Consider the following 27,932-nt stretch of genomic DNA (forward strand, 5'->3'; position numbering starts at 1 on the left):
ACGGGGATGCTCTGCTCTGTGCTTTACAGCTCATTCGCACACCGCCGCAGGGCTCCGGCTGCCTCCCAGATCCTGGAATCTCACCGGGAAATTCAATACTGAAGTTCTGTGGCAGCTTCTGCTTCCATCTTCACTTTCATTTCCCCCCTTCCCAAGAAGGAGCAGGAGCTGGGCACACTGCCCATTAGTGAGTGCCATTTATGGACAGAGCGAAGGCTCTGGATGCTGTATCCATGTCCTCTTCTGCAGCGCTGGGATTCGCAATGAGGCTGCCCAGGGGGGATCCAAAGGGGTTGTGGATGTTGGGATCATGTTGAAATCCATCACAACCCAGGTGAACTGCACAGGAGGTGGCGTTTCCTGCACAAGGACCAGTCAACATCGTGTTCAGTGGTTGCACCAGAAGCCAAACCTGGGTTTACACTGGAAAACGAGCTGAGAGTAAATATTTGGGCTGTTCTGGCAGCAGGGATTGGGGAAAACCCTCCTTAGGATGGAAATGATCCAAATGAGCCAATGTTTAACCCATGGCACAAGGTATCCCTCTCAGCTCATAATGAATATGTGGGATATCTGGGGCACGTTTGAGGAAGTTGATGCCATCAGCCTGGGTTGGTTGTTTCCTTCATCACACCAAACCCAACAAACAAGTTCATAACAACATTAATAGCAGTGGTGAGTGAGGTTTGGCTTTGTCCGAGTGTCTCCTTTAGCCCAGGAGCCAAAATGTCCATTTGCTCCCTGATGGAGTTAATCAGTAACTGGGGAGCACAGAGAGCCTGGCCCTGGTGCCATGGGAAGAGCCTGTTCCACCCGGGAACATCCTTCTCCTGCTTTCTCTTGCGATCATTTACTTCTGACCGTTAACAGCAAAATTAGCCCCTGATTCTGGCTTGTTCATAGCTTCTGGTGAGCTGCTCGGCGAGGCTCCTGCTCACGTTTGGAGGCTCCAGGACTATTATTTGCTATTGATGGCAACATGATTTGATTTATAGACACTTTTCAAGCTGCAAGGGTGGATTCTGAGGGGTGAATTACTCCCTCAGCACCTACAGAGGAAGCACCTCTTCCTGCCCCAGTCTCAGCTGAGCTTCTCCTCCAGTTTTGAAGGGATTTAACACCCGATGTTCCCAGATTAAAGCTCAACAGCCCCTGGAAGAAGGGACTTTCTCCCCAGTATGCTGGTTATGCCAAGCCTCTGCTTCATGGGGGTGTTTGGAAAGGACCCTGGGATATTCTGCAGGGTGCAGGGCTCCTGGTCCATCATCTCCCAGCCCTCATGTCCCTCTCCGTCATTTCCTGGTCCTTTATCTCCCTGTCATTCATTTCCCAGTCCTCCATCTCCACGTCCATTATTTCCCTGTTCACTGACTTCTGATCCTTTGTCTCCCTGTCCACCATCTCCTGCCCATCATCTTGTCCATCGCCTTGTTGTCCATCATCTCCTGTCCATCTCCCTGTCAGTTGTCTCCCAGTCCATTATCTTGTGATCCGTCACCTTCCTGTCCGTCATCTCCTGCCTTGTTTCCCTGCCCATCATCTCTTGTTCTGTCTCCGTGTCCATCACCCCCTGCCCATCACCTCCCGGCCGCTCACCCCTCCCAGAGCCCGCACCCCTGGGGGATCCACACCCGACGGTACCATAAGTGGGTCCCCAAGTCCTTTGAGCCCTCGGGGGAAGGCTCTGCCGAGCCCGGACCCCGCTTTAACCATGCCCGGGGGCGGTGGCTCTGCGGGGCGGGACTCTGGGGGCGGCCCCGGGCGCTGCCCCTCGGGGCGGCGGCGGGAGCAGCGGGAGCAGCGGGAGGATGCCGTACGTCCTCATCAGCACGCAGATCCGCTTGGTGAGTCCGGGCACCTCACGGGACGGGACGGGACGGGGCGGACGCGCTGAGCCCCCGATAGCGGCAGGGACCGCAGCCCCAGGGTGCGGGCTTGGCTCCGGGAGGTGATGTCCCGCAGATCGGGGACTCCGGTGCCCGCAGGACCAGGGTGCCCCAACCGCCCCCACCGCACCTCCCTGTGCCCGTGAAGGGTGCGGGGCGATGGGGAGCGCCCGGTGCCCGCCGCCGCGGAAGCCGCGTCCCTGCTGCACAGCGAGAACGCACCTCGGGAACTTGGTGCAGGGTCCCAGCAGCGGCCGCGGAACTCCCATGCGAGCCCTGGGCTGAGGGCACAGCCCATCAGTCTCGTATAAAGGTCCTGGTTGATTCTGTGGTCTATATAAAGACATAAAGGAAGCTTTTCTCCCTGGTGATTGCAGCCGGGATGTCCTGCAGGGCTGCGAGAGCCGATAGCCACCCGTTGCCCGGGAGTTTCCCTTTATCCTGACACAAAGGGGAGCTCTGTGGCTGAAAGCTGAACGAGGGTGATGTGGTTTTGTGGGAGGAAGGGGGTAATGATGGGCAAAGCAAATGAACTGGATAGTGGGAGCTGGGTGAGGGATGGGGTGGGGAGAGAGGGAAGGTGTCCTGTTAACACGGTTCAAAGAGCAGAGACTTAGGTGCGAGGGGGATGAAGCAGCACTGAAGCATCCATTGGCAGCAATATTTGGCATCATACAAGTCCATGAAGTGACTACAGAGACGGAGGAAGCTCCACTTGGTTGGGGGCTATAGAACCTTAAGGAAGAGTGTGCAAGAGGGTTTCTGGGCCAGCAGAGCCCAGCATGATCCCCACGGGAGGCTTTGGAAGCTGTGCTTCAGCCGGGCACAGCAAATATCCCCACCAGGGCCTTGGATTGGAGCCGTGGCTGCAAAAAGCACAAAGGGCCTGACAGGGGATGGACTGGGCTGCCTTGTCCCGGCAGCACCGCGTGGCACCTCTGCCAGGGGTTCGCAGCCTCTCCCTCTGCTCCAATGCCTTTTCCAGTGCTCTCAGCAGTGAATGCGCCTGGGCTTGCACAGCTCCAGAGAGCCACAGGGATGCTGCGAGGGCTGGAGCAGCTCTGCTCTGGAGCCAGGCTGAGAGAGCTGGGCTGGGGCAGCCTGGACAAGAGAAGGCTCCTGAAGGGGAGACCTGAGAGCAGCTCCAGTGCCTAAAGGGGCTGCAAGAAACCTGGAGAGGGGCTTTGGACAAGGGCCTGTAGGGACAGGCCAAGGGGAATGGCTTTAACCTGCCCGAGGGGAGACTGAGATGAGCTCTTAGGCAGAAGCTCTTCCCTGGGAGGGTGCTGAGGCGCTGGCCCAGGGTGCCCAGAGAAGCTGTGGCTGCCCCATCCCTGGCAGTGTTCAAGGCCAGGTTGGACACAGGGGCTTGGAGCAAGCTGCTCCAGTGGAAGGGGTCCCTGTCTGTGGCAGGGATTGGAGCTGGATGGGCTTTAAGGTCCCTTCAACCCAAACCGGGCTGGGATTCTGTGGCAATCCCTAACCAGGCCTGTCACACCGGTGGATTTGCTGATTTTGTCCCTTGTTGCTGTCCCATGGACTTTTCCCAGTGTTGCTCCTCTGGGATCAAAGCCACCCAGGCCCTCTCCTGGGGCAGGAAGGTGGCCCCAGCAATCCCCATCCCAGTAAAGCTCTTACTGGAGCTGTGCTGGGGAGCAGTGGGGAGGTCGCTCACCCCCCCATCACTCACCAGCTCTGCTGCTTCTCTGCAGGAGGTCGGCCCTACCATGGTGGGTGATGAGCATTCGGATCCCAACCTGATGAGCTTCCTGGGGGCCAAGAAGAGGAACATGCTGGGGAACCACTTGTAAGTCCCCCTCTGCCACGTTCCCCACTCCCTGCTCCTTATTATCCCTGAGAAAATCCACATTTTCACTCCTTGTGCTCCCCATGGCACCTCCGTGGCACGCTGAATCCCAAACAGATTTGATGCTGATGAGGCCCAGACGTGTCCTTGCCCCTGCCCATCAATGCTCACCAAAGGAAACACTGATATTTCATTTACTTCTCTCTTTTCTCTTGTTCTGACCCCATTTTAGGGCCTCACCTGACTCTTTCCCTCCCTCCCTCCCCCTCACACCCTGGGATGCAGTCAAGCAGCCGCAGGGAGCATCTGAATCTTCCTGGGTAACTTCATCTGATCCCTGGAACACAAACATCCTTGGGCTCATTCCCAGCCCGTGGTGCTCAGAAGCCAGCAGCACCCACCCCAGCCTTGCTCTGGCCGTGGCCTTTTGGGTGCCAGCCACCAGCCACCCTTACCTGCATCCTACCCCATCCCGTCCCGCTCTCCAGGGCTGTTTGAGGTTTCTTCCCGCTACACTCCTATTCCCAACCCTGTGTGTGGCTGGAGATTGGGAAGAGCAGCAGCTTTGTGCTGCCGCCTGTCCAGGGCTGGGAGGTTGCCAATGGGAGAAGGGAGACCTGGGGGAGGAAAAGAGGCTCCAAGAGTGAAGAAGTGATGCTGGCTCCTGGGAGAGGGCAAGAATCCCTGGGATTGGCATGGAAAAGAAAGGCCAAGACCGATGAAACGCTCCCAACTGGAATGCCGCGATTTGCTTGTTTGGGAGACAGGATCGGAGCTTCCCCTGGTACATTCTGCACTTTCCCTCCCTCCTGGTGGCCTGGAGCATTCTGAGCTCCCTCCCGCCCAGCTGGCTTCTCGCACAGGTTGTGTTGCTCAGGGGGACTGCAGCATCCCCACTGCACGTCTCCCATTGAGCGCTTGGGCAATGGAGGGGTGGAGAAAGCAACGCGGCTGGAAGGCGGCTGCTGCCACCCCGAGAGGCGCAGGACGTGCCCCGGCCACCTCCCTGCTGCGGGTCCCACCTCCTGCTCCTGCTCCTGGGCCACAGCCCAGCAGCATTTGCCATCCCCTGCCTGCAGGGCTGCAGCCACAGCGAACCCGGCTACGGGACGCTGCGGAGCTCGCCCTGCCTGCAGCATCCTGAGCCCCAAACCCTTGAACCTGACCTTGGAGGGAGCCGGAAGGAAAAGCTCGAAGCAGCGAGGCCACACCGGGGCCCTGCAGTGCAGGGATGAAGCTCGTAATTGCCTCTAACAAGGGAGAGCTTCCCTCTAATGAGCGGGATCCGGTTGTGCAGCTCTGCTCCAGCAAGTGGCACTTGGGCACCCTGAGGGCATCCGGGCTTCAGCATGGGGCAGCCGGGCTCTGCTCCAGCCTGCCCAGGGGCAGGGATTAAATACCCGAGCCCGGCTGCTGCAGAGAAGGGGATGGATCCAGGCACCATCGCCAGCATCTCACAGAATCCCAGAATCCCAGCCTGGTTTGGGTTGGAAGGGACCTTAAAGCTCCTCCAGCTCCAACCCCTGCCACAGGCAGGGACCCCTTCCACTAGAGCAGCTTGCTCCAAGCCCCTGTGTCCAACCTGGCCTTGAACACTGCCAGGGATGGGGCAGCCACAGCTTCTCTGGGCACCCTGGGCCAGCGCCTCAGCACCCTCCCAGGGAGGAGCTTCTGCCTAAGAGCTCATCTCAGTCTCCCCTCTGGCAGGTTAAAGCCATTCCCCTTGGCCTGTCCCTACAGGCCCTTGTCCCAAGCCCCTCTCCAGGTTTCCTGCAGCCCCTTTAGTCACTGGAGCTGCTCTCAGGTCTCCCCTTCAGGAGCCTTCTCTTGTCCAGGCTGCACCAGCCCAACATCTTTTAATCTTTCATACACACAAAAAGTCAACCATCCTGAACTTAGACTGAATTTAACACTCACCGTCTGCTGTGATTAGAAGCATTATTGGTGCCATTTGATCTTAGATGAAGGCAGCACTTCCTTATTCATTACCTGCACCTGGGAGCTGAGGTCTAAAGCACCTACTGGTACTTCAGTGTAGCATGGAGGATGCTCCTGCCCATCAATCCCACCCTGTGCACGCTTATCCAGTCTTGGTTCTGGCACATCTGGAGGGCAGGGGGCAACATGCTCAAGGCTGGATGGACTTGAGCATCTTGGAGGTCTTTCCCAAGCTGGTTGATTCGATGATTTTAGGGATGTGCAGGGGCCAAGTCCTCTCCAAGCTGGGGTGACTCCTCCCTTCCCTACTGGCATTCAGTTGGGATGAAGGGCTCTGCAGATGTTCCCAGCTGCTCCATCCCTATTCAGATGGAGACGGCAGCACACACAATACTCACCACGTGCAGTCCTTGTGTCCCTCATTGCAGAGCTGGGCTTAAAGCCCTGAGCAGCTCCGCTTCTTTCTGCTTTTAGCTCAGTCACCCCGTTCTGTGGCTCCTACAAGTACCAAACAACCCTGCCCCGTGCCTGCCGCTGCATAATGGGGATAATATTTACCATGTGAATCTGACGGGTATGTGGCAAGGCTGCTGGAGAAAGCACTGACTTCAAAGGCACTTATAATAACACCCATTATCTCCCCACCACATCTGTAATTACAGCAAAGTACAGTCTGTCCTGAGAGGCTAAAAAAGAAACCTCTCGCATCTTGGTGCTATTTCATGCTTTAAAAGGACTCAGCACGTCATTAATGTTTTGTAATCTCAGCAGGAGCCACTTTGGGAATGCTTTTGGGTCTTTTTGGGTTGTTATTGGTATGAAAATTGGGAGAGGGCTTTAGGGTGCCCAAACGAGCTCACCAATGATGCTGCAGCCCATCATTATCAGCTTATCTGGCACAGTGAGTCAGTGAAGAGCTCAATTATCCTGAACCTTACCCCATCTGCTCGAATCCTGCATCCAGAGATGGTTGGAGGAGCAGGAAGGCTGCCAGGTCCAGCACTGAAGGTCACACTGGCTGTTTCAGCCCTGCTGCTTCTTCCCCACCGCAGCCTGGTTTGTGTTCATGCTCTGCTGTTCTGCAGTCCCAGTTGCCGGATGGTGCAGTCCCAGTGCCCTCAAACCTGTGGAGCAGCAGCCTCGGGATCAGGCAGGGGGAAAGGCAGCTCCTGCTCCGAATACCCGGAGCAAGCACAGCCCTGGAGGCAGAAAACCTGGACAAGGATCCCAAGTGCTGGTTGCTCCTTGCTCCGAACTGCAGGGGCTGAGCAGCTCCAGCTCCTCCTACCTGGCAGCTCAGGGAAGGGCTGAGGATTCCTGCTTTTCAAAGGCTTGGCTGAAGGCAGCGTTCGTCCCCAGTCATAGAATCATAGAATAGTTAGGGTTGGAAAGGACCTTAAGATCATCCAGTTCCAACCCCCCTGCCATGGGCAGGGACACCTCACACTAAACCATGTCACCCAAGGCCTCATCCAACCTGGCCTTGAACACTGCCAGGGATGGAGCCTTCACAACCTCCCTGGGCAACCCATTCCAGTGCCTCACCACCCTCACAGTAAAGAATTTCTTCCTTAGATCCAATCTAAACTTCCCCTGTTTCAGTTTGAACCCGTTACCCCTTGTCCTGTCACTACAGTCCCTGATGAAGAGTCCCTCCCCAGCATCCTTGTAGGCCCCCTTCAGATACTGGAAGCTGCTCTGAGGTCTCCACGCAGCCTTCTCTTCTCCAGGCTGAACAGCCCCAACTTTCTCAGCCTGTCTCCATACAGGAGGTGCTCCAGCCCCTGATCATCCTCGTGGCCTCCTCTGGACTTGTTCCAACAGTTCCATGTCCTTTTGATGTTGAGGACACCAGAACCGCACACAATGCTCCAAGTGAGGTCTCCCGAGAGCAGAGTAGAGGGGCAGGATCACCTCCTTCGACCTGCTGGTCACGCTCCTCTTGATGCAGCCCAGGATACGGTTGCTTTCTGGGCTGCGAGCGCACACTGCAGCCAGCTCATGTTCATTTTCTCATCGACCAACACCCCCAAGTCCTTCTCTGCAGGGCTGCTCTGAATCTCTTCTCTGCCCAACCTGTAGCCGTGCCTGGGATTGCTCTGACCCAGTCCTCAAATTCCAGGCACAGGCTCTCAGAACCACCCAGCTCACCACCATGCTCTGACACAGGCAGAACATTGGGGTTTCTTTCCCACTTTGCCAAGTTTATCCTCTTTTTCCATGCATTCCTAGCTGTGAACACTTGTGAACCCTCTCTGGCACAGTTCCAGCCCAGTTAACCAAGCAGCACAAGGCTTTGGTCTCCAAAATACATTTCAATTTAACATGACCCTTCCACTTTGGACATGCTTTCCCCTTGGTTGGCAGCCTTGGAGGGGGTTGACCTTCCCCATTGGGTTAACCCCAACACTGCATCATGCAGATGATGGGCAGCTCAGTCCTACAGTTGGCCATGGGTTTGATCTTGAGGCAGAGTCTCTTCCATAAGGCAAATCTCCCCTCTTCCCTCCCCTGATGTGGTCTCTCCCCTTCCCTGCTGCAGCTGGGAGTACTACGTGAACGATGCACCACGCGTCGTCCTCAACAAGCTGGAGAGTCGTGGCTACCGCGTGGTGAGCATGACCGGCGTGGGGCAGACCCTGGTCTGGTGCCTCCACAAGGACTAGCGGGGAAGATCCCGGCATTCCACCTGGACCACATCCTGCTGAGGCTCATCTCGCACAGGACTGACAGCAAACATTCCCCTTCATCCCTTTCTGTCCCAGACTCCAGGCACTTGGGCACAAGGGAGGAGCAGTGAGAGGCAAAACGTGACCCAAGGGGACCTTGCTACCCCTGCCATTAGGCAAGGCCAGGGGAAGGTGAGCCCAGGCCAGTGTAATCAGCCCACAGAAGAGCTGGCTCCATCTCTGCATTCAGCTGAATGGCAGCCTGGCAAATATCATCATCTTTTCACATTTTAATCATGACCTCTTTAGCATGCGCTGGAGGGAGCTCAGTACAGACCTGTCTGCTCCTGAGGCTGAGCTGAGTTCAGGGCATGTCTTCTCCCAGGCCACAGAAGCAGCCAAACCTGGGTGGAACAGCAGAACCTACACAGTGCTCCCTGAGCATCCCTTCATGGGCAGCAGGGTGGTTTCTGTCCCACATGGGGTTGTGGTCAGGAGCACCATCAGCCCCAGGAGGCCATTCAAGTGTTACACATCATTCCTGAAATAGCCTTAGAGCAGCACACGAAGGTCTCATGAACACTTCAGGTACAGGTCTGTCACCTTAGCAGCAGTGCTGGATGGTTTGGGACTGTATCAACCCTGCTGAAGGGGTACCACCAATAAACCATTTCTCTTAAGAGATCAATGTCTTCCTGTGGGTTGTTTTAAACAGGAGCTTTCAGGAATGAAAAGGAGCTCCAGGGTTTGGTGTTCTGGGAGCACCTCTCACCCCCCCACCCCGTGGGCATAGGCAGCTGCTCAGAACAACAGGTTAATACACTTACACACAGCCATCTCCATCCCACCTCTGGCTCGGCTGCAGTGACTGAGTTTCTGTTCATAGAATCCCAGCCTGGTTTGTGTTGGGAGGGATCTTAAAGCTCCTCCAGCTCCAACCCCTGCCACGGGCAGGGACCCCTTCCACTGGAGCAGCTTGCTCCAAGCCCCTGTGTCCAACCTGGCCTTGAACACTGCCAGGGATGGGGCAGCCACAGCTTCTCTGGGCACCCTGGGCCAGCGCCTCAGCACCCTCACAGGGAAGAGCTTCTGCCTAAGAGCTCATCTCAGTCTCCCCTCGGGCAGGTTCAAGCCATTCCCCTTGGCCTGTCCCTACAGGCCCTTGTCCCAAGCCCCTCTCCAGGTTTCCTGCAGCCCCTTTAGGTGCTGGAGCTGCTCTAAAGTCTCCCCTTAAGGAGCCTTCTCTTGTCCAGGCTGAACCAGCCCAGCTCTCTCAGCCTGTCAACAAGCCCCGTTCCTACAACAGCTTTAAAAAAGGAGGTTTATTAACTTTAAATTAAGCAGCAGCTTTGGAAATGCAGAATGATGGGGTGGGAGAATCCATCCTCTCTCACGTTAGGTATGAGACTCCTCCTCCTCTTCCCGCTTGAGCCGCTCAATAATCTGCTGCCTCTCTGCTGCTTGCCGCATCCTCATCATCACCAGGCTCTCGTAGTCCCGTTCCGATACCACGCATTCCTGGGAGCAGAAAACAAACACAGACCGTTGAGGACAGCTCACATCCAGCCCCACGTCCATGAACCACAAGCACAACATGAACATTCGAAGCAGGGGGTGGTTCATAGCAGTGTGACCCCAGAGAAATGGGGCAAGGTGTGAAAGCTGCCTGGCCTACAAGAAACAGCCCAAGTCTTAACAGTGCTGCACTGAGACAGACTGAGAGCCTCAGTTACCTGCTTGCAACTGGAGGCACTCCCTGCTCAGAACAAGGTTAGAATCATTGAATCCCAGACTGGTTTGGGTTGAAGGGACCTCAAAGCTCATCCAGTTCCAACCCCTGCCATGGGCAGGGACACCTTCCACTGGAGCAGCTTGCTCCAAGCCCCTGTGTCCAACCTGGCCTTGAACACTGCCAGGGATGGGGCAGCCACAGCTTCTCTGGGCACCCTGGGCCAGCGCCTCAGCACCCTCACAGGGAAGAGCTTCTGCCTTATCTCCAACCTGAACTTTCCCTGTTTCAGTTTGAACCCATCACCCCTTGTTCTATTGCTACAGTCCCTGATGAAGAGTCCCTCTCCAGCATCCTTGTAGGCCTATTTAGGCGCTAGAAACTGCTCTGAGGTCTGGAAAGCTGCTCTGAGGTTGGATGGGAAGCATGGCTTTGCCTCGCTGAGGCTGGTTATTTTGGATGACAAGCTTGCTCTGCAGGTCCAATACTGGGGCACAAAGTCCAGTGTACACTTCACCCGTTACAAAGGCTAATACCATAAAATCAGCATCATTAAACCCTTTCGTGGTTTCAGTCATTGCAGTGGCTGCAGCAGGAAAACCAGCAGTGATGATCCCAAACCTGACCCAAGCATGGTTGAGTTCTCAAAAGCTCTTGGAGCCTTTTCTTCTGTGTGTGGTGGCAACTGTCACGTCAAGCAAGTTGATTGCAGACTCTACCTAATCAATGTAGGCAGTAGATGACAGCAGCTACTGCAGAGCAAAGTGATGGGTTTGGCACTCTGCTTTCAGAAGCCGCTGAACATCAGTAGGTGGCCTGACTATTCTGGATGTATTCAGCTCTGCAATGCTTGGAAACATGCAGCTCATTTGCCTGACAGCTCAGGTAGAAATAAAAGCATCTTCAGAGAAGGTGAACGAAAAGAAGTCAATCTCATGCTCATTTTATTAGATCTACTGGTGTTTTAAGGACATTTAAGCAGCAAAGAGAAGGGATGAAACAGCAACAGAACAGCTAAGTAAGATTCTGCATGAAAATGGGGCAAGTGCAAATTTGCTGTTATGTGCCAGCAAAGTGGCTCCTCCAGCTGCAGTGTCTGCCTGGGAGGAGAAAACAGAAGCCCACAATAGATGAGAAGCTCAGACTAGGAAATGAAGAGACTAATATGCCGTAATTGGTATCTTAGGAGCTGCATGAATGAAATAACCCTTCAGGACTGCTCAGCACAGGTCTTCAGAGTGTCTGAGCAAGCAGCAGATTGTATCAGCCCTCAGTGGCAGAACTGGGCTGCTTCAAAGTTCCTGGCCACTAACCACAAACACTGTCGCTTGCTGGGCTGAATGAAGTAACCCCCATGAGGCTCATGCAGATGAATCACCATCCAAACCTGAATCACCACCTCACACTCTGGATTTACATTTAAAACAGACAAGAGATGATTTCCAGGCTCCTTTGGGAGCTCTGCTCAGACAAGAAGCCAGCAGAAGTGGCAGGAGGGACAGCACCAAGAGAAGGAAGAGTCTGAGGCAAGATGGGCTCCAAGCCCATGGTGACAGCTCTCCAGCAGCCCGGATGCCGTGGAGGGAGCTCGTGTTCTCCTCGGGAGCGTGTGGGCTGATGCTTTGCCACTCCACACACCTACTTCCTGCAATCCTGGCAATTACCAATAGTGTAAAACCCAGTTTCTGACGTGGCTGACTCAGCAAGGGCTTGGCTCAAAACAAATCCATACGCACAAGGAACTGCAGCCTGGAAGCAGTGACAGGAGGCACATGAAGAGAAAGAGGCACTGGGGATTTTCGGCGTTCCGGGTCCAACCTGGCTGAGCTGTTCCTGGACTTGCTTCTTCCAACGTGCCAGTGCTGGTGAACGTGGTAGCCCCAGTTCTCCGAGTGCTTCAGCAGTCTCTCCTCTCTGCCTGTTGGACTGAGGTGCTGCTCCACCACAGTGTAAGTCTGTTTTACATTCAGTTTTCCTGGTGTTTCCCTTTTACACCTGTGTTTTGTTGCGGTTCAGACTCCTCTTGGATTGTTTCTTTGGTTTCCTTCAGCACGACTGAGTCACCGTCTCCCTTCCCAACCACCCACTGAGATTCTTATACTGTGCCCTGCATGGAGAAGGTGCCTGGTTACCATGGTACCCCAGTGCCCTTCTGTTCTAGATGCTAGATTAAATCTGTTCTCATGGTGACTGTGTGCCTTTGCTATTCTTCACCACTTGTTCCTGCAGCTCAGATTTAATAAGCTCAGACATCGCCATTCCTTCTTCACTGAAGAAGGAGACCCCTTCTCCACTGGGGAGACTCCTCCACAGCCAAGGCAGGCCAGTTGCTCCTTCGCACAGGGAGATAGTGGGAAGTTTGCATTTCCTGCAATACCGGCCTCTCTCTTTTCCTTCCAGCTACAGGAACAGGGAAGGAAGAGGTTGTTCCTGTTGTGCCGCTTGCTGCTGATCCTGCGACTTGAGTCCAGCACCTGACTGTGAAGAGTCAGCAGTTTCCTCCTGCTCCTCTCATCAGCATGGATACTTGGCGGAGAGGGTCCATTAAATCCACAACGTTCTTCAGACGGTTCTCACTGAGGAGACACAAAAAGCTGGGCAACCAAGTTATCCTCCTCAATCAGAACAGCCACACTCTGGACAGTGATGGACAGTGCCAGAAGAGGGAATGCTTGAGGGATCTGAAGGACAAGTCTGATTACCTGTCATGTCAGAGTGAGCAAAACCTAGCCAAGGCACAAGCCCCCCCCAAGCCTCCCCGGCTGTACCTGGACAGTTCTAGCTGCCCCAACATCATCGACCACACAGATTCTCACTCTGACATCTCCTTTTCTGATGCTACTCAATACCACAAAGCCACTCAAACTCAATTCCACAAGGACCAGGCTACAGACTATGGGACCTCAGAAACAGGTTCCCAGAATGGCACCACTCTTTCTGACCTGTCTGATCCCTTCCTGTCCTTCAAAGTGGATTTGGGGCTATCGCTTCTGGAGGATGTTCTGCAGACCCTCAGGAAACAGAATCCAAGAGATTACGCCATTTGAAGGTATTTATCATTTAACATATCCCATTTCTTTACTGCTGCTGCCAGTTTCTCCAGTCCTAGCAGGAGGAAGCATGCAGCATTCCCATTGTGTGGCCTGTTTTGTTGTTCTCACCTTATCCATCCCAGATTGTTCCTGTCCTTGCCACAGAGTTCTTCGGAGCAGAGCTCGCAGGCTCCCTGCTCTGATGACAGCACTGTCTGCTGGAACCTTGTGGGCAAAGTCCCATTCTCCACACTGGGAATTCCCCGTTCCTGACTGTGCATCTCCTCCTTGTGGAAGAATGGCATTGTCTGGCAAAAGACTTGTTTTGGGGATATGGCTGTGACACTGCAGAGGATGGACAGAAAGGGATATGGCACCATCATCTGTGGATAAGCAGGCAGCTTGCAAGGAGACAGTAGCATTGCATCTCAAAGCCATAGTTGCAGCAAGGGTCAGAGACACAAACTGGTCTTTCTTCTCCCACCACGTCTGGATGTGAATGAAATCAAAGCTGTTCTTCCTTTTTTTCTTCCTTGTGGGTTTCTTTCCCCCTAACTCAAGTGCAGTCGGCACTCCCAGCCTGGAAACAGGTAAGCATCCACCACAGGCTCGTAATACAGCAACAGCAGTTTATTTATCCTACTAGGAGGAGAAGAACTCTCTCTAGCTACTGCTGCTTGAAGCATGCACTGATCTATCAGCTGTACAGATATGGAAGAATAAATGTATCTGTGACTGGAAGCGTCCTGTTGCCTCATTTCATTGGTAGCAAGCCAGAAAGAGCCCAGGCACCAAGAGCTCAGGCCCCTTATCTGTAGCCACCAAGAGGTACCCTCTGTGGCACTCAAGGCTCTTCCAAGGGTGGGGAAGCAGCGTGGCTCTGCTCTCCTGGGCTGGGACTTTATCTTCCCAGGGCATAGGATGGGAAGGGCTCTGCCAAGCTAAAAGCATTTAAGGCAAAAGCCTGTTAAAAGGACACTGCAGGAATCACTGGGTCACCAGTTCTGACCTTTTTCATAGCTACATTAGACACCAGGGCTCTTAAAACCTCCAGGCCCCCAGATAACCACAAGCTTTGGAAGCCAGCTACAGCAAAGTGCCCAGAGGCATTGCAGAGAAGACACAGATGGCTCTTATCTACTAGACTTACATCAGGCTGTAAAGTCAGATAACATGAAACCAACTCTACGAAATCTCAAAGGAGCTAGGAGAGATGCAAGAGCGCCAGACAGGGGCTTTCCTCAGCACTTTAATCCAGCTGAATGGGAAGTGCTTCACTCTGTGTGGTGGCAAAACATGCTCTTCACTGCACTGTAGAGCTGTTGTGTGCCTTGAACCACTCAGAGCTGCAGCAATCAACCAGGCATTGCTTTCAATAGCCTGGAGTTAACAGTGGCCAATCCACAGTGTTTGTAATTCAAGCATAACTCACTTCTTTGGCTCCAGCAGCTCTCCAGGAACTGCTGGACAATGTGAACCCACTGCTGCAGGAGAAAACAAGCCAGCCAAGGCTGTGGAGGCAGTATCCTGTCTCTTACTGCCTCCCCACAGCAGGACTTCTCAACAGCCAGCCTGGCTTTGACCTGGAAACAGCTTCCAGAGACCCCCTGGTCCCAGTTAGTGTGTGGCTGCCTTGTAGCTGAAGGCTTTGGTGCTCACCTCCTGGCTGACTACCCCAGGCAGGGAGGAGACAGAGCTCAGAAGCAGATGAGTAGTGAGTGTGTTGCCATGAGAACTGTAGGTCTCCGGCTGGTTTCTGAAGCAGAGCAGGGAGGGAGCTGCACAGAGTGGGAACAAACACGGGGGTGGATTCAGACAAAAATAGGAGCAACCCAGAGGGAGCAGAGGATAGGAAGCGAGGGCAGCTTAAATCAGAATGAGATTAGTGCAGTTTCCACACAAGAACGTGGCCCTGGTGGCTGGTAAGCCAGACTGTGTACGAGAGGATGAGGCAGGGAGTATGTTGAGGCAGTGGCAAGAGATATGAGAGAGCTCATTTTGCATGGTCTAGAGTTGAAGATCTGAGGACAGAATCAGTCAACTGGAAGTCCTGGGGTAATGGTTGGACTTGATTTTAAAGGTCCTTTCCAACCTAGTTGATTCTATGATACTGTGGAAGCACTACAGCCAAAAGAGGCTCTCACCACATTACAGACTTTTCCATCTCAGTGGAAACAGCAGCACGATCTGGGGAGGGTCTGGAGTAGGAACCAGGGAAAGAAACCAGAGCAGCTTGGAGATCTCAGTGTGGACAGCAAGACTGCAAAGTAATCAGAGGATCTGCAGCTGCTTACAGAAAGCAGCAGTGAAGACAGACAAGTATCAGCAGTGCACTTCCTAGGGAAGGATGCAAGTCACTGGCCACAGCTCCTCACCATTTTGAGAGCTGTATGGGATTGTCAAGGCTGTGCTGGGCAGAAGTGAGTCACCAGCTCCACGCAGCATGGACACCTTTTGCTGCTGTAGCCTGCTCTCCCTTGTGCTCCACCAAGCTAATCCTCCACAGAAGCAGACGCTGCACTTCCACACTAACAAGCTTTGGTCATGGAAAGAAGCCAAGATCAATCCAGTTAAAACCAGTGCTTTTGAACCTATGGAGGCAAGAATCCACTACCAAGTTCCAACTGTAGCAGCAACGCTCTTAGGTAGGAACAAGCCAGTTCTCATTCTGAACAATCTAATAAGCTGCTAAAATATTTACATAGTGAACACACACAAAGCTGATTGAGACACAGGGTAAGGGCACCTGTACAGCATGAGGCAAGAGTCCTCTCTGCAATTAGATCATTCTGATCTTTACACCACAGGGAGGAATGCAGTAAGTGTCACATGGAGTTTGAACTGGAACTCAAATGACCAGCAAAGGATCTCACGTCCCTTCACAGCCAAGGAATTGCTAACTAGGTCAGAAGACACAGAGAGCACAAGATAAATTCAGTGCTACAGAGCAAAGTGTGACATAATCTGCTTCAAAAGAAGCAGACACACCTCCCACTCCAGAAAGCCACCAAGAGCAAGGGGTAAGAGAGTCAACAAGCTGCTGCAGCACCTTCTCAGCCTGGTTTCTGTCTTTTAACCACGACATGTTATTGCCTTCCATGTGTTTTGTGACTGGAACACATTTGCTACTCAAGAGCAACAGCTTCAGAGGGATTTCTTGTGAAATAAAGAAGCAGCAGCTAAGAATTAACACACATCTTGCACTCAAAGTAGCCACATGAGTAAAGAGGACCAAAACCAGGCAATGAGGTCTCTACACAGGTATGTAACTGCTTTCTCTTCCATATTGCAGACCCTGAGAATAGATGTTTCCTTTCAGCACTGAAATTTCATCCTCTTGGGAATGCAGTGAGTAACCAAGCCTTCCTGAAGAAGCCTTCTAGTTGACCCATTTCAACCAGCTATCAGCCAAACAATTCCCACAAAGTACATTAGCAAAAACCCCACAAGAAGAGCATTAGAGGCTTTGGCTGAGCAAGGAATATCCTTGGTCATCACTTTGAAGAGAGACTGCGTGAAGATCGTGTCATCCAAATACTCGTGCTCTCAGTGTGCTGCTACTCAGGCAAGAGGTCCTTCAAAAACACCACTGCTTCAGCACAAAAGGGTCAGAGGTACCAGAGGAGGCAGCTTTGCATTAAGAGCTTCTTATCAGCTCTGCTGGGAATCAACATCTTGCCATCAATGCAAAGTACACTGTGAAACGTAGGTTGCTATAGAAACAGGTTTAGGTAACAGCAGCCTCTGTTGTGCCTCCTTACCTGGGAAGTCTTAGGCTCACCACTGCTGTCAGGAGGGACGGTGCTGGGATTGTTCTGGGGCTGGCCCTCCAGCCAGGAAACCTTGAGAGGATTATTTATCAGGCCAACTTCATTCTTCACAGCCATCTCCTGACAGTGAAAACAGCCATTGAGGATATCCATCCCCACCTGAATTTCAGACCCCACTCCCTCCCAGGTCACCAACAACCACAAAATTCCATCTCAGACTGGCATCAAGGGCAAGCAGGGCACAAACAACACTGATTTCCCAACTGCCCTACATGAGGGACACCCTTTAGGGTCTGTATTTGCATTAAATATAGAACATATCACTGTTGGTACTTTTGATAAACAGGTCAAAGGGTCAGAGACAACCCTGTGGGTTGCTTTAATTAAATAGATATGAGTGAAAGAAAGGTAACAAGGGATAGACTTTTGTACAGTGAAGTTTAAGTTGATGGAAGTACTATAGTTAAGGGTAACTGATGATTTCTGTTTCCACAGCCACATGAATTATTATAACTCACAGTGAGTCAAGACATTTTGCTTTCTTTGAAACAAATGCCTGATATAACCTCTAAAACTCCTTAAGCCCGTTCCCACGATGGGTAGTTCACCTTCAGTGAAAGCTGGTTAAACAGCTCAGTGCCTGCTTTTTGAAGCACTGCGTCTTCCCTCAGCCTTTTCCACACACAACCTGCTTGTTGATGTGCATGACCTGCTCTGGATTTGTGCCTCCAGCTTTGCCACTCCCTTCAGGCATCTGTACCTTTAGACTCTCATTACTCTTCCTCAGTGCCTTAATGACAAGGCAGCGTCTGGAGGCTGTCAGCTCGCCAAGCCTTCCCTCCTGCAGCACCCCTTCTTGCCCACTGTCAGCCACACACATTCGGGGGCTCTGTCAGACTTACAGCAGCCTTAACCGTAGCAAATTCCACAACTGCACTCCCAGTCTTCCTGCTGGAGATCACCAAGTTGAGCACATCACCATACTGGTAAGATAAAGAAAGAAAGAAAGGTTAATTACAGACCCAAGAGATGTCAAGTTCATTTCTGAAAAGAAAGCAAAGAGAAAACATGTGTTTTCTCAGACATGAGGCTTGAGCTGTCACCATTTCTGTCTTGCATGATGCTCCCACAGATCCCAAGCTGTCATAATTTCTGTCCCTCCAGGAAATAGTTCTGGGGAGGAATGGAGCTTCACATTTTGCTTCCAGCAAGCCTCAGTGCAAGAGGGCTGCTTTGCTCAGAGTAGGGCTACAGGAGACACTTGCATGAACAGAAAATAAAGATCACCTCCTGAGATTCCTCACATCAAAGGCTTGTCTATGCCTGTCCCTGCACCTCCCACAGCAGCAAATGTCTAGTGCTTTTAAGTGAAGGCAAAAGTGCACCACAACCACACAGCCAGGCTGACTGCTATGCAGGGCATGAACCACCCAGTGGGAAGAGTTTCAGGAGGAGTCCCTGCTGGGACTGTGGGAATGTGTGGGACACATTGGTGCTCCCTGGGGAAAAGATCACAGCTGATGGGTCATGCTGATGGCCTCTGAAAATTCTCTGAGAAAGCTGGACAACAGAGAATTGACCCACTCGAGTTTGTATGTAACTTCCTAGAATCCACCCTCCTTTCTTATACCTTTTGCAGGATCTGGAGCAGAACATCTTTTGAGTATCCCCCTCTCGTCTCATCTTCCTTCCTGCATTTCCATTTGAGCTGGGAAATAAAGATGACAAGTTAGTTTTGTCCATGTGAACAGATGCTCAGTGAAGCTTCTGCCACCTGCATGTTAATCTAGTCTATTTACAGTTACACTCCCAGAACAGTGCCCTCAACATCAGAATGTCCAAAAGGAACAAATTATTTGGGGAACAGGGAAAAGCACTGCTCATCAAAATAAAAGGACTATACTTGGAAACATACTAATGGCTCTATCAGGGTAATAAGCAGATGTCTCCCTGTGCTTAATGCAGAGACAACTCAATTTCAGGCTCAAAAATCTAAACCAGACAGTAGAGGGTGAGGGAGGGAGGATGTTTTAAAGGCAGTAACAGGAGCTGTTCATATGCACGATGCACATTAGGTAGAGGAACTTCACCTCCGCTGTACAGAGGGACACAGCAGTTCAGCAGAGTTGAAGTGTCCCTTCTGTCTTCTGAAGCTGTGTTATGTTCTATCAGTTTTCACCAAGCCCTAGCTTTATAAGGATGTCTTACTTTGAGTTTAGGGGTTATCTTGCCTTCAGCTTCATTTCTTTCTTGCTTACCTAAAGAGGGGAAAGGAAAAAACATATAGAGAGGACATGAATGAAGAGCTCTTGGTTAAAGATCAATTAGCACAAAACTTACCCTGAGAACACACCTATGGCAATAACAAACACTTCTGGGCTTCCACTGGGCCGTTTAATCCCCAAAAGTCACGTGCAACACTATCATCAGGAAGCATAGCACAGACTGAATCCTGGATGTCAGCATTTTTTCCTTCTATGATGCCCAGACTTGCCACAGGCAAGGCTGGAACAAGCTAAGTACAGGCAGGAAACCTGTTTGATTCTGGAACATTTTCCCAGTAAGAGGGTTGTGGTGGTGGCAACAGGTATGGAGAAATAAAGGGTAGGCAAAAAAGACAGGATAGCATAACCTCAGATAGCATAATCTGGCCCTGCAAAGAAATACCTTATAGTGGTGTGCTCTCATTGCAAGGATCTCAAAGTGGTTTACAACTAGCAAATGCTTAACATCCTCTCCAGTTCCTGAGATGTGAAAACAAGTTAAGAAAGTCTCAATGAGGAACTGCTGAGGGACCTGGGGGTTTTAGTCTGGAGAAGAGAAGGCTCAGGGGGGACCTGATCGCTCCCTACAACTGCCTGAGAGGAGGATGGAGCCAGGAGGGGCTGGGCTCTGCTCCCAAGGAACAAGGGATGGGACAAGAGGAACCGGCCTCAAGCTGCACCAGGGCAGGTTTAGATGGAGCTGAGGAACAATTCCTGCCCCAGAGGGTGCTCAGGCATTGGCACAGGCTGCCCAGGGCAGGGCTGCAGGCACCGGCCCTGCAAGTGTTCGCACCCCGTGGAGATGAGGCCTCAGTGCCACGGGTTAGGGGTGGCCTTGGCAGTGCTTGGCAATGGTTGGACTGGATGAGCTGAAAGCTCTTTTCCAACCTGGCTGCTTCTGTGATTCTATGAATGACTGCATACAGTCAGTGGTGCCTGACTGTGCCCTGGTGACTCCCAAAAGAATTTCTACATCTGGACCCCTGGGGTTACTTTTTTACTCATTACATCAATATTTTTCCTGAGAGAAAGGAACAGATCCTATGCTACTTCCTCTGCTGGAATGAAAGGAGTAGGAAGCAGGAGACAGTAAGTCCTCCCACTGAACTGAAATCCTGAGCAGCACTGTAATTAGTTTTGAAAAGAGAACTTTCTGAAGCCCAAAACTGTATTTTAAGCCTACACAGATACAGGATACTAGAAAAGGCAATTCACTATAGAATGGTGTGGATGGGCATGAGGTTTAGGTATGTCAAAGGATGAGGTTCTGGGATTCTGGAAAAAGTCTCACCCCCTCCTGTATGAGGAAAACTAACTGCTTTCTACAAGGCTGGGATGGAGACTGTGCATACTCAAGGAACAGAAGAGAAGCAACTTCCAGAAAGTAAAGCCTCAACAACCACAGACTGAACCACACTTTGCTCTCCACACCGAGTCTCTTTTGCGTGATGAGTACTGGGACCCTGCAAGGGAATAGCAGAGCAGTAAACCAATGACAACTATTAGTTTCTGCAAACTTGAATCATTCCCTGAGTCTGCAACACTGAGACTGCTTCCACTGAGAGATGAGCAGGACTTCAGGCTCACTCCAGCATAACTGTGGGGCTCCACAGACCACCTAGATTCAATACTCCGGAGTATTTACAGGAAAAGAGCAGCAGCGTGTTGAAGAGCAGCGTGAAACATATAAGGAAGCAATTTCACAGAGCTACCAGTCTTCTGACTTAGCCATGAAGAAGGTGCAAAGCAGAATTCTACCACAGAAGGTGACCAAGTGATAAGGCTGCACCAGTGCCTGAGCTCTGTCTGCAGAAGAGCTGGAGTCCCACACACACACACTTTGGCCGAGGGCTCCAATCTCCTCTGCTCTCACCTTGGAAGTGCTGCTCTCTTTCACGCCAGATCTGCTCCTGAATGAGTCTCTGCTGCTCCTTGAGCTGCCGGGAGCCTTCTTCACGCAGGCGTATTATCTACAGCAGGGGGGAGACAGCACAGGCATGAGGGCACAGTTCCATGGCTGGTTCATGCCAGCTAAAGGCTGCCAAAGGGAGTTTTTATCTTACACCCACCTCCTGTGGCAACCCTCCTGCTCGTTCATCTGCCAGAGCTCCAGCACTCATAATCAGACCACTCATGTTCCTAGTGCCCATTGGCCAGTATATAACCCATTAGCTGTTGTTATTGTCTACTATGGCAAAAAAGGGTGGACAAAAAGATAACATCCCAAGACTGGCACATATCAGACTGCTACAAGATGTCTTCTACATGCCCCTTTCAGTGAGTCCATTAATCCCAAAGGCTGGAGGTCTGCTACACAGATTTGGTGCATCACATCCCATGGATTTCATTATGAAACCAAAGACTTTCAGCTATTCTTTGTAAAAGAAGCAGAGAAAACTCTTAAGAATTCATCATTACTTCTTGTTCTAATGATCTCGTTGTCCTGATTTCCTCCTCTTCAGTCTCATAGGCCTGAGCTTCTCGTTCTCTGGCTTCGAGATCTGCAGATAAAGCACTCAAATGAGAACAATCCAAAGAGAATTTTCACTGCTGACCAGAGCTGGACACAAAGAAATAAACTTAGCTATACATCCACCAATTTCAGGGTAGAGCCCTGACAGCTCTGCTACCTCTCCTCTGCCAGCGTATCAGCAGTGTTACAGTCCTCCAACCCCCTGACCCCAGAGCAGAACCATCCCACCTACGGCTGTGGGAGGAGATTTCAGATGGCTACAGCATTGTACTGGGCACAAAGAGGCCACAGCCATGGCAGACGAGCAACAGATTAACCCGTGGTCAATTCCAGCAGCAGCAGAAATGCAGACACCCAGCTAAGGAAGGCTTCAAGCCAAGAGCAAATGAAGGTTTGATGTCATTACCAAGCTTCACTTTCTTTCTCTTCTCATCAAGTGCCTGTGTCCTCTCTGCAGCCTGTTTCTTGGCCTTTCGCACTTTGTCATACGCCGCCTGTCAAAGAACAACACAACAGGGTGAAACTGTGTAAAGCGGGAGGGAGAAACGAAAAGCAGTGAATAAAGGTCACACCAGACACTGAAACACTATAAACAGAGGGAAAGATTTGCTGCTTCCTGCTAACATTGCTCCTGAAAGTGTTGGAAGCTCACACAAATACCCTGGGAACATGAGAAGAGGCCCACGGATCTCCAGATGGAGCCTGAAGCGGTGCAGGAGTCTGCAAGTAAGGGCAAAGTGTACTGGAGAGAAGGTCTGCCCCTTCTTCAGAGATGGCAACAGTACTGTGGGGTCCTGAGCATGCCCAAAGCAGCTTTAGGGGCACTGGTAACAGATCAGGGTTGGTTTAGAGCGAAGGTTTACAGTTAAAAAGGTCTGTTTTACACAAAAGATTCATACAAGATGGGCATTAGCCTCACATGCATGTGTGAGATCAAAGAGCACCAGAAGTCTTGAGCAGCAGTGGCACATCAACATTCACTTAGCACTAGAGAGACCTCAGAACTGGGGGAAACCAGCTATTTCACTGGCACCTGCTTAAACCAGTCGGTAAGCTCTTCATCAGCCTACACGAACGTGTCTGTAGTACCTAAAGCACAGACGGGCACAGTGCTCACGTCTTACTTGTAGAGTAGTTGTACAGGAAAGCACTGCTTTTGTTTTATAGACTACAGAAGCTGGTGTTTTCTCTTCCTGCAAGGGAGGGGTTTGCTAAATACTTTCTCCTTTTTAAACTGTAGAAGCCAAAGAGTTCCTGGATGCCAAAAGCTAAATTGCCCCTTGGCAGGGAGATCACAAACCTTGCCAGTGTTTAAACAGAGGAGAGTTATCTCATGTCTTTAAATCTTATAACCTGAAGTTTCAACATTCCTTCTCTCCTCTGTTTATCTGGGCAGTTACCTGCTCAGTTTTATCTGGTTTTATTCCTCCCCATCACACATTCAGATTACCTTCAGGCCTCAAGCAGTGGGCACTCAACCACTTCCTCACAGCAAGAGAGCCCAAGCCACATCTGGCAGCAAAGCCCTTGCAGCAGAAGGACAGAGACTGTGATTCTGATTCAGCTTTGCTGTTTACAAGTCTCTTTTGTGTCCTCTGGAAAGGCTTTGAGCCTTGCCAACCACAGCTAGATAGTATTTATTTGTCAGACCTTGTCTGCAAGGGAACTGAAGATGCACTGTTGCCATGGTAAGTCCATGTGGCCCTGCATCATGTAGTGGTTATCAGATTTTAAACGGGATATGCTCCAGTCTAACACATTATTACAGACAGTATCTCACCCCTGAGTGAAGGGACAGAGCTACTCCCAGCACATCAAGTCACAAAAAGAACATTTGTCTAAGTTCTTATCTGACATCTAAAATAGGATCTCATGGAGAACTACAGGGAGTAACAGATGAGACTTGCATTCATGAGGGCACACTGGAGGTGAGCAGGACAGAGAGGCAGAGTTCTCAGTACCTCTCCAGCACACCTGCAGCACCACACAAACACAGCACCACTGAGGGATGGGTGTCTGAGAACCAACCAGGTTGGAAAAGAGCTTCAAGCTCATCCAGTCCAACCCTTAACCCAGCAGTGCCAAGGCCACCCCTAACCCATGGCACTGAGGCCTCGTCTCCACGGGGTGTGAACACTTGCAGGGCCGGTGCCTGCAGCCCTGCCCTGGGCAGCCTGTTCCAATGCCTGAGCACCCTCTGGGGCAGGAATTGTTCCTCAGCTCCATCTAAACCTGCCCTGGTGCAGCTTGAGGCCGGTTCCTCTTGTCCCATCCCTTGTTCCTTGGGAGCAGAGCCCAGCCCCTCCTGGCTCCATCCTCCTCTCAGGCAGTTGTAGGCAGCGATCAGGTCCCCCCTGAGCCTTCTCTTCTCCAGACTGAACCCCCCAGGTCCCTCAGCCCTTCCCCATCACCCTTGGGCTCCAGGCCCTGCACCAGCTCTGCTGCCCTTCTCTGGCCCCACTCCAGCACCTCAAGGTCTCTCTTGTAGTGAGGTGCCCAGAACGAAACACAGGACTCAAGTAGCAGCCCCACCAGTGCCCAGCACAGAGGAGGATCCTTACCCTCGCTGCTGCATCTGTGAGCACCGCTAAGGCCTGAGACAGTTGGTGGAAGACTTCCGCTGGGGATTAGAAGAAAAAAGGGTGAGATGCAAAGAACCATGCTAGCAGCCTGGGGGTGAACCAGGAATGACATTCCCTTATGGAAGAGACCTGCAGAAGAGCAGAAAGAATAATCTTTCCAAACCATTTGAAAAGCCATAGCCAGGATCACCTCAACAGACAACATCAGTTGTACAAATCAGTGTGAATTAAGAAACAAAAATTGGGACTATTTAATGTGAACAGAAACCTAGAAAATATGAATCCCACAGAACCCAGATACAACAGCTTATCACTCAACCTGCAGCCAGCCTGAAACCCAGTGTCATATCCAAATCCTCCCCTTCGCATCAACAGCTTTGCGGCCCAGCATCCAAGCTTTGCATTTTACAGGAATGTTGATAACCCTCTTCCTGGAAGAGCTGCACTTACAAGCCAGAGGCTTCCACACACACTTCAAATCACTTCTCAACCTTCTGCACACCTCAGAGCCCGCAGCTTTCCACCCACTGCTTCTAGAAGCTCATTTCTCTGCTGGGAAATTTTAACCTGTATTCCGGCTGTAAGCTTTCAATCTATTGGACTGTAGCCCATTACACTGGGAAACGCGAAGTACAGAACCATGCTCATTTTGAGCTGTCCTGAGGAACAGCATCCTTCATCCTTGCCACTGCTGCTCACTGCCACCTGCAGCTATAAACTGAAACGGAGAAGCTGCACAAGCCAGACCCTGTCAACAGTTTAGGTATGCTCATCTCCGCAGAGTCAGGGCCTTGTCTCTAGCAGATAAAAACACACACTGCCCATAGATACGACTTATCAACTATCATAGACTCATATGATTTATAAATTTGCTGCTGAGGTTTTCACTAAGAGGTATGAAGTAAAGCAGTGACCAGCCAGTGAACACTGGGACAGCATGGCCAAAGGTCTGGGCTTCAAGAACCATCTGGGAAGGTTGCAGCACTGCCTTAACACTGACGTGCCCCAAGCAAACATGACTGCATCCAACCTCAAAACCAGAGCTCTCTGGTAGTGACAAAATAACTCTTAGTCCTGCCCGCGTGTACTTCACATGACACGTACCCAGGTATTGCCTTAATTACACACACAGGCAGACCTGAAGCAAAGCAGAGCTGCTTCCAGGCGTCTGCACATGTGAAAACAAACACGAGCTGGTGCTTGTGTCTGCACAGCCCCATCTCACCTGCCCTGGGGTTGTCTGGGTTCTTATCGGGGTGGCACGTCAGGGCCTTCTGCCGGTACGCCTTCTTCACCTGCAAGAGCCAGGGAGGAGAGTTACTCATTGCTCTGTGTTGAGAAAAGCAACCTGGGGATAAAACCCAACAGCACAACACTACAGAGAGAAAAAAAGACTGCTCAGAGGCTTTCTTGTGTTGTTGGTTTTGCCAAACTGAAAGCACACCTCTCTAAGTAAGCAGAAATCTGTGGCCGAACCAGCATTCATGTGCATGACTTGATGCCCTCCAGGCCTGACCAGAAATAAAGACCTTTGTAGAGGACCGAGAGCTCAAAACCCCCCCACCTTGAAGGGTAAAGCAGGCCACTGTGACAGCAAGAGAGCTCTGAGATGCTCAGTTTTCAACCTCAGTGCAGTGACTTGTCCTTTTCAATCACACTGTACCATGAGGACAAGCGCTGGAGCCCAGGCTACTCCGTAGGCAGCTGCATCTTGAATGGGTCTCAGCTTTTCAAGGCCAGAAGTTGCACTTGTAGGTGCATTGTGCTGCAGCAGTCAAACCTCAGGATCATCCCAGCCAAGTCCGGGTCACCGAGGCAGAGGGATACCATGCTCTTTGCAGCTGTAGCTTCGGGACACAGCAAGCACCATTTCCTGTACAATTGACTTTGGCAAGGTGAGGGCTTTTTGACCAAAGACTGTTTAATGCCTTCTACACTTCAAAGAAACACTGCCAGCTTTGAGCTTAGTCACTGTTATCAACCGAAGTTCCCTTTGTCAGTGGACGAGAAAGGCTGGGAAGAAAAGCTGCTCCGTGCCATAGCCAAAGCACATTCCTCTGCTCAAACAAGTGCAATTCTCGGTGCCCAGCACCACCTCGTGGACAAAGCTCTTGTAAGGGGAATGTGCCCTAAAGCCTTGCAGGCTAATCCCAGCTCCTGCATAAGCAGGACTGCAGTTAAGAGCCAGGCAACTCTCCTGTGCATCAGTCACAACTGTTCCAATAACAGAAACATCCCAGGGGCCAGCGCACATACGGCTTCTCTGAACAGTGAGGTTAAGTTACTTGGGCAGCCTTGCTCCCCCTTGCTTCTCTCTTTTGGCCATGCAGCTCTGCATGCAAAGGGGTCTGAGGCTGACCCAAGCACTTTCAATCAAAGACAAACACTCGAAATTACACCCCTCACTCCCTCAAGTTCCTTTCCCCCCTCCGTGACCAGCTCAGCAGCAAAGCTGAGGTCACCCCAGGTCTTCCATCTCCTTCAACCCTGGGCATCCCATGCGCCTTGGTCCCTTGTTTTGTGCTTCATCCCCCTGCCGTTTCCAGGCAGGCTCAGCTTAGGCCCAGGATGTAGCTCCCAACCCGGCTGTGCTGCTACTGCTCTTTACTGCTACAGGAAGGAAAAAATACATACAAATGAAGCCTAAGGAAGAAACCTCGAAGCTCTCCTTTCAAGCTGTTTGGTTACCAGCAGTTTTACTTCCCTTGAAGGGCCCCTTCCCCAGCTCAGTTGCCCAAATCTGGCGTTTCCTGTGCTTCCCTTGAATTGAATTGGTAAATCAAGTGGAAACGGGTAATTCCAACCCTACAAAACCAACAACATGGATTACGGGAAGCGGCAGGACCCAGAGCAGCCTCTAACAACCGGCACCAGCGTAAACACGGGAGCTTCCCTCCTGAGCGCACACAAACGCTCAAACACAGCCCGAGACCAGCCCTGCAGCTCTCCCCAACCGATCCCTGCCTCTTCCGAAGCCAGGCCTCGCTCCACGGGATTGAGATGGGATAAACGGGAGGGTAAATCGAGCGCAGCAAAGCCACCACCACTAAAACCGGCTTCCTCGCTGAGCACAGCCCCAGCTCCGGTCTGGGGGGCACCGAAAGGAGGCCCGGGCCCGAGCCTCCCCGTGGCCCCTCGCGGCCGCCGCCCTCACCTCCTTCTCCGACGCCTTCTCGCCGACCCCGAGCAGCCCATACAGGTCCAGCTGCAGCAGGTCCCCACCGACCGCCATCTCGACGCTCTCCGCCGGCCGGCACTGAAACACAATCCCCAAACACCGCAGCACCCGCGTCAGCGGCGGCACCGCGACTACATATACCGGGATGCACCGCGCCCCGGCAACAGCCGCGGCCGCGGTGCTTGCTGGGGTTGTAGTTTCCTGGCGGCGGCTGCCAGCCAGGCGGGGCGGGCGAGGGACTACAACTCCCGTCGTGCTTTGCGCCGCGGGGCGGACGCCAGGCGGAGCTCGGGGCTCTCGAGCCTGCCGCGGGCTGAGGGCAACGGTTGCTCCCAAGCGGACCCTAACGCTGCGCTGGCCCCGGGGAGAGGCGGGTAGCCTGAGGCCAGCGTGTCCTGAGGGCAGGTCGCTGGTGCTGTGAGCCCCACTGCGGTCCCTTCCGAGCCATCCTGCACGGGGATCCTCCGGCAAAAGTGCTCATCCTTGCTGACTGATGGCTTGCAGACACCTGGTGATGGAGGGGAACCTAACCGAGAGCTCATCCCCGCTCGTGACACTCAGAAACAGAACGGTATGGCTTTGACAGAGTGTACTCGCTAACATT

At 52.1% G+C, this 27,932-nt stretch overlaps 3 protein-coding genes across 8 annotated transcripts; 2 read left to right on the forward strand and 1 right to left on the reverse strand.

Annotated features, from left to right (window-relative positions):
• The first annotated feature begins 1,736 nt into the window (after positions 1–1,736).
• Positions 1,737–8,984, forward strand: GCHFR (GTP cyclohydrolase I feedback regulator). The gene is made up of 3 exons (XM_080617366.1): positions 1,737–1,844; positions 3,599–3,693; positions 8,174–8,984. Exons 1-3 carry the CDS (start codon positions 1,809–1,811, stop codon positions 8,295–8,297), a joined length of 255 nt encoding a protein of 84 aa, XP_080473492.1. The 5' UTR covers positions 1,737–1,808; the 3' UTR covers positions 8,298–8,984.
• DNAJC17 (DnaJ heat shock protein family (Hsp40) member C17) lies at positions 6,250–27,450 on the reverse strand. 5 transcript variants are annotated; one of them, XR_013956785.1, is made up of 13 exons: positions 27,305–27,450; positions 25,376–25,445; positions 24,130–24,188; positions 21,975–22,062; positions 21,514–21,596; positions 20,969–21,065; positions 19,040–19,089; positions 18,462–18,539; positions 17,734–17,814; positions 16,823–16,951; positions 13,191–13,406; positions 9,631–9,818; positions 6,250–6,755 (listed from the first exon to the last, which is right to left on the reverse strand). XR_013956785.1 is itself a non-coding variant. In XM_080617360.1 (12 exons), the coding sequence occupies exons 1-12, from the start codon at positions 27,380–27,382 to the stop codon at positions 9,696–9,698; spliced, it is 1,152 nt and encodes a 383-aa protein (XP_080473486.1). In that variant the 5' UTR covers positions 27,383–27,450; the 3' UTR covers positions 9,608–9,695. The 5 variants fall into 5 exon arrangements, 4 of the variants coding, with proteins under 4 accessions (XP_080473486.1, XP_080473488.1, XP_080473489.1 ...); XM_080617360.1 differs by lacking the exon at positions 6,250–6,755 and having other exon boundaries at positions 9,608–9,818; XM_080617361.1 differs by lacking the exons at positions 6,250–6,755; positions 9,631–9,818 and adding an exon at positions 12,559–12,605.
• On the forward strand, positions 9,842–14,099 carry LOC308220847 (uncharacterized protein C15orf62, mitochondrial). 2 transcript variants are annotated; one of them, XM_080617364.1, is made up of 2 exons: positions 9,842–11,978; positions 12,430–13,177. In XM_080617364.1, exon 2 carries the CDS (start codon positions 12,549–12,551, stop codon positions 13,074–13,076), a length of 528 nt encoding a protein of 175 aa, XP_080473490.1. In that variant the 5' UTR covers positions 9,842–11,978; positions 12,430–12,548; the 3' UTR covers positions 13,077–13,177. The 2 variants fall into 2 exon arrangements, with proteins under 2 accessions (XP_080473490.1, XP_080473491.1); XM_080617365.1 differs by lacking the exon at positions 9,842–11,978 and adding an exon at positions 13,205–14,099 and having other exon boundaries at positions 12,368–13,078.
• Positions 27,451–27,932: the final 482 nt, after the last annotated feature.

The sequence above is a fragment of the Psittacula echo genome (genome assembly GCF_963264785.1).
Source record: "Psittacula echo genome assembly, chromosome: 5".
In the NCBI taxonomy this organism is placed as follows: Eukaryota; Metazoa; Chordata; class Aves; order Psittaciformes; family Psittacidae; genus Psittacula; species Psittacula echo.